Source organism: Austrofundulus limnaeus, unplaced genomic scaffold, assembly GCF_001266775.1.
Source record: "Austrofundulus limnaeus strain Quisiro unplaced genomic scaffold, Austrofundulus_limnaeus-1.0 Scaffold334, whole genome shotgun sequence".
In the NCBI taxonomy this organism is placed as follows: Eukaryota; Metazoa; Chordata; class Actinopteri; order Cyprinodontiformes; family Rivulidae; genus Austrofundulus; species Austrofundulus limnaeus.
This window is the reverse complement of record NW_013952736.1, coordinates 41,467-47,183: the sequence shown is the minus strand read 5'-3', so window position 1 is coordinate 47,183 and position 5,717 is coordinate 41,467. Positions and strand designations below refer to the sequence as shown.

Sequence of the window (5,717 nt, the reverse complement as noted above, 5' to 3'; positions counted from 1 at the left end):
CACACACACACACACACACACACACACACACACACACAGTAGCAAAGGCCAGTTGCAAGGTGGCGATATAATCAGAGCCCAGGTACTCAAGTTCCTGGTTTCAGTTCTTTGTTGGGCAGCATAAAAGAAGTGAAACTTGGCTGCGGTGAAAAAACACATATCTACTAATTGCACCTAGAATAATAACGCCCTTGGATTAAAAAAAAAAGAAGTGGGAGTTGTGGATATTCTTGTCTTTTCTCTAAAATTCCAACGAAATATTTGATAAAAGAACATTAAATAGAACAAAACAAAATMATTCAAAACCTTTTCATTTCAGCCTGCATTGTGTCGAAACATGTCCCCAAACAAAAGCCACCTATTACAGTAATTAGTCCAAAGAACATGTTGTACAAGATGCCTCACTCTGTTCCCACACCTCACCTGTGCTTGTTTTGTGCTCTGGCAGGCGGTGCGTCTGGAGAGCGCCTACCCTCAGGTAACCCGCTACATGGTGGTGGTCTCCACCAATGGCAGGCAGGACACGGAGGAGAGCCTTGTGCTCGGCATGGACTTTGTCTCCTCTGACAGGTCCGTCCCTCAGCAGCAGCACACAGCAGTTTTGTAGACATATCCCAGCAGAGATAACAGTGATTGCTGTGTGGTTATTTCCTGTAATGTTAAAGTGAGAAGTGTCCCGGGACAAAGGTGTTTGTAGTTGAGTCACCAAGGCTTTTGTGGTGAAAGTTTTTCAAACAAAGAGTGAAATCAAGTCGATTGTCAGACTGRTTTCTTTTGTTGATTGCCTTCTGTCAAACGATTTATTGTTCGATCAATGTTTTCATGCAGCTGCTGTACTGTGGGGCTGGTTCTACCTCTGTGGAGCGACACACTGATCCACTTGGATGGAGACGGGTAAGACCCCACCCCTCTATCATGCTTCCTCWTCCTGCTCCCTGGGGCACCTAACTGACTGATCTCAGGTCTTTTAAATGAAGYTGCATTGTTTACAAAAAAAAAAGTCTCATTTCTGATTCGTCGCTCTACTTCTGCAGAGGCTTCAGTGTATCGACGGTAAACAGGGTTCACGTCTTCAAGCCTGTCTCGGTCCAGGCCATGTGGTGAGCAACCTCTTCCAGATTTTCATTCATCACTCTGCATCTGTTTTACTTTAAACTCCTGTTTTACATCACTTATTCATATCTTTGCTTTTGCTGTTTTACCTTTTTTTTTCTCCTCACTCCCTCTCCCACATGCCAGTCCTGCCTCTTCATTTCCTCGTTTTGTTCTCCTTTTCTTACTTCGACATCCTTTGACTCATCCCCACTTCTTCTGCTGTATCATCTCCCCACATAGCTGTTGTGTCTGCTCTCTTCTCACACCTGAGGTCGGTGAGACTCGTAAACAGAACTTGTTTCTTTGTGAYYGCCAGGTCGGCCTTGCAGTCGCTGCACAAAGCCTGCGAGGTGGCTCGCTGCCATAACTACTACCCAGGCAGCCTGTTCCTGACCTGGGTCAGCTACTACCAGAGCAGGGTGTCGTCCAGTCAGTTCTGTGTCAACGAATGGAACGCCATGCAGGATGTGGAGTCCCACCGTGCCAACTCGCCCATCCTTTTCACCGACCTGTGAGTAAACATTTACTTATGTTGGGTTTTACCCTAAACCGAACTGTAAGCAAAAATTAGCATTTTTCCCTTATGTGGACCAGGTAAAATGTCCTCACAAGGGTGATCTAATGTCAAAATATGTTCACACAAAAATAGCTAGGTGTGCACACACACACTTGGATAATAAAGGGGTCTGMTGTGAGCTTTATGTTCAGATCCATAGTGTGTAAAATGTGAGTTTTGTTGAATTATTGCTCGCAGATTGTGAGCAAACGTATACAGGCAATCTGTAGCTATATGTTTCTGTGAGCAGCAGAGTGATCTCTGCACCTGACATGTCTAAATGCTCTTCAGGTCAAACAGAGCACATGTGTGGATCACAGATTCAGAGAAAGCTCCAGGAGATTTACAGCAGCGGCATGTASGCACGGTCAGAAATAATGTCTCGTCTTCACAGCAGCGTGGCCTAACCCCTGCTCACGCGCTGACGGTGTGGGTGTCTGTTGCGAGGAAATATTGTTGCCCAATCGTCTGGGAGCAGGATCAGGTGTTGTCTCGATCAGACAGGAGCAAAGTATGAAGAAATGTTTTGATTTGCACAGATTTGTGACGCGTCACTGATTTGTCCTCAGATATCTAAGAAAAAGAGAGAGAGAGAAAGAAGGTGAAGGAATGACGAGGCGCTCGTGGATTTATGTCTTAACTAATGGCCGGGAAATTCCCCTCCGAGCTGCTCGAGTCACATGCTCGGCTACCTATTTGGAGCATCTCTCTCGAACACACACACACACACGCACGCACTTATGAAGTGTCCAAAATAGCCGAGGCTTTAGCTGGCTTTATTTAGTTTTGGAAAAAATGAAACGCAGACGAACTCACAGGAAGGTAGACGAAGACGGACAGAAGCAGGTGGCAGGTTCGCACTCTCACACACCTGATTGGAAAGAATGGAGACAAGTCGAGTCAGAAAACAATTCCTTTAAACTTGACAAATAAGAAACCTGTATTTACCACCTGCCGATGTGTTAAGGTGTGTTTGCCCTTAAGATTACRTAAAACTACAAGAGTTCCCGTTCGTTGAGTTCATTTGTTTTCCCGTACGGAGCGGCTGCCAAGGCTCCGGRACCTGCTAGGCTTTTGTTGACACATCACAACTTATTTCCCTGTAAAAGTCTTCAGGCTTGTTTCTGGTGTTTGCTRTGTGGGTTTTTACTGTCAATACCTGCAGGGCCCTCATCTCCCAGCAGTTCCAGGAAGTGGCAGAAACTTTCCATCCTTTGTGTACTCATTAGCTCCGCTTTGTGTCATCTCGTACGTTTTTGTTTTTCAGTTTTAGTTTTGGTCCCTGGTCTGTTTCCTTGCCTGGCCATCAGATTCAGACCACCTGCAGGCAGGCGGGGGCATGTTGTTAATTTAAAATATCACTCCATGTTAGTAAATCAAACTGCATTTGTTGATAAGGGTGGAAAGTTTTCCTTATGTCATTAAAGTGTTCAGATAAGCACACATTCTATCACAAGCAAAGTTTGCAGAAAAGCGTCTGAGATCATCACACTTTCCTTTTTGGACTTTTGACCCACACCGCTGTGAAATATTAAACTGCTGAATAAGTAGATAAACAAGCTGACGAACAGGAGCGAGAACAAAAGGAGAAGCCGAACTGAGTTCCTCTCCAGAGAGATAATTAAGCCACTTGTTGGTATCATCAGCTTGACATCCAAAGGCTAAATGCGTCTCCCGGCAGAGCAGTTGCAAACAGAGCCAGGCATAACAACAGGCGTTTTCTACAAGAGGACTTTGTTTTGGACTGCCAGCAGCTCGTGTTCTCAGATTTTCTGTCCCYTCTCCAGTTTCTGAGAAGCACACAAAGTGCCAGTTCTCTTGTGGAACAACTCGTCTCATTGAAATTATGAAAAGGAATGAGCGTGTGGAACGCAGAGGTCTAAATAGTGGCTGTGAAGGTGGCTCTTTGTGTTCCGACTTTTACAGAAAATGTATCTTACATGAAGCTGTGGTACTGTGTGTGTGTGTGCAGGCCCACAGAGAGGGAGCGCACAGAACGGCTCATCAAGACCCGTCTCAGGGAAATCATGATGCAGAAAGACCTGGAGAACGTCACCAGCAAGGAGGTGAGGACCAATGATCCGCTTTCACTCTCCCTGTTAAACAAATACAGGAAAATGAATAAATTGCCAACATATTCTGAATATTTGTTTACTTTATTCAGATCCGAACCGAGCTTGAGATGCAGATGGCGTGTAACCTGAGGGAGTTCAAAGAGTTCATCGATAACGAGATGATTGTCATCCTGGGACAGATGGACAGTCCCACAGAAATCTTTGACCATGTCTTTTTGGTAAGAATTCAGGAGCTCAAAGTTGAAGAGAACTCATTTGTTGTGACATTGAACATTGACTGATAAATATTTACGTCAACTATTAAAACCAAACTGTAAAAATACTATTTAAAAATATGTTATCACTGATATATAAATGTATTTATAAAGCCCATAAAAGTCCAATGATTGTGTACCAGACTACAGTCTGGTGCTGTTTGTACTACACACAGAATTCCTCATTAATATTTTTACCATGTGTATATATTTGCACACATCATGACTGACTGGGTTTGTGTGTTTCCACAGGGCTCTGAGTGGAACGCCTCCAACCTAGAGGAGCTGCAGAACAGCGGGTAAGAGATCAGTACTTCCACTGCTTTTAATTAATGCAGCCTACGAACTATAATTAGTCAAAAGGGCACACTGTCAATCGCTCATTTTTCAGAATTAAAGCGGGCACATCTTGTGGATTACAGAAGCAAATTCATCATCATAATTATATCTTTAAGAATGTAAACTCCACAGATTAATTCTCTGGAGTGTTTTCATTCAAAGCTGCCTCAGCGCCGGTCACATTCAGAGCAGGGATGTGCCTTTTTTAATTTGCCCAGTTTTCATTTCTCTTTGAATGTTTGAAACTCCCAAACTCGAATCCTGACGAAAGCATCTTTTTTTTTAATGTTTGAGCTGGTTTTGTACTGAAGCCCCGCCCCTTGAAACAAAGAAAAACACATTTATAGAATATACATGGTTTTTTCATAATAAATTTAATGAAGTAACACTTCCTCTTCGTGTCTCTGATGTAGAGTGCGCTACATCCTGAACGTGACCAGAGAAATAGACAACTTTTTCCCGGGAATGTTTGAGTACCACAACATCCGAGTTTACGACGAGGAGGCCACCAACCTGCTGGAGTACTGGAACGATACTTACAAGTTCATCACCAAAGCCAAGTAAGTGTCCTCACACTCCCAACACGTTCCACGTCTCATTGCTAAAGCTGACAAACAATAACTGAGCTCTACGTGGTATTTTGTGCATAGAAACAGCGTTTTATCACAGAAAAGTACTACGTGTACGACTGACTGAATGTTATATAAATATACAGAAGTACTAACAGTTTTACTCACTGGTGACTTGTGAGTAGCTGCTGTCTTGAATTCTGAACTCTCCCACTGGAGAGGCATTCCAGTTTAAATACTTTTAAGTGGGGAAATACCCACTTCCCAGTACAACTGGGCTGCAGCAAAAGTAGCTGGTGAAAATGCAGTGAAATGGAGAATTTACAAGGTGAATTTCTCTGACTTCAGGCTACTTTTGAACCCTGTTCAGGTCCATCTAGTGGTCACTGCCATGCATTATGAGAGATGTAGTTTATTGTCAATGCTGRCTGTACAGCAGCATAAGCTTCTGTAAGAACATAACATCATTGAAGCTCCCACATAAACCTTTGTGTTTTCCGTTCTCTCCCCAGGAAAGCAGGAGTGAAGTGTCTTGTTCACTGTAAGATGGGAGTGAGTCGCTCCGCCTCCACAGTGATCGCCTACGCCATGAAGGAGTACGGCTGGGATCTGGACACCGCCTTCGACTACGTGAAAGAGAGACGCACCGTCACCAAACCAAACCCGTCCTTCATGAAACAGCTGGAGGAGTATCAGGGAATCCTGCTGGCAAGGTTTGTTCTCCTGCACAGATGTTTAGTTTATGACAGCGGTGGGCAATCATGGTCCTCGAGGGCCGCAGCCCTGCATGTTTTACATGTTTCCCTGCTCCAACACACCTGATTCAGTC

General features: G+C 44.1%; 1 protein-coding gene across 1 annotated transcript in view; it reads left to right on the top strand.

Annotated features, from left to right (window-relative positions):
• Positions 1–5,601, top strand: part of ssh2a (slingshot protein phosphatase 2a) — a gene marked incomplete at its 3' end in the record, with an annotated part of 36,299 nt that extends 30,698 nt beyond the window's left edge. Inside the window, 9 exon segments of the mRNA XM_014022534.1 lie at positions 449–570; positions 829–894; positions 1,035–1,100; positions 1,412–1,606; positions 3,624–3,717; positions 3,816–3,944; positions 4,233–4,279; positions 4,733–4,879; positions 5,401–5,601. Of these exon segments, the coding sequence (XP_013877988.1) occupies positions 449–570; positions 829–894; positions 1,035–1,100; positions 1,412–1,606; positions 3,624–3,717; positions 3,816–3,944; positions 4,233–4,279; positions 4,733–4,879; positions 5,401–5,601 (1,067 nt within the window).
• Positions 5,602–5,717: the final 116 nt, after the last annotated feature.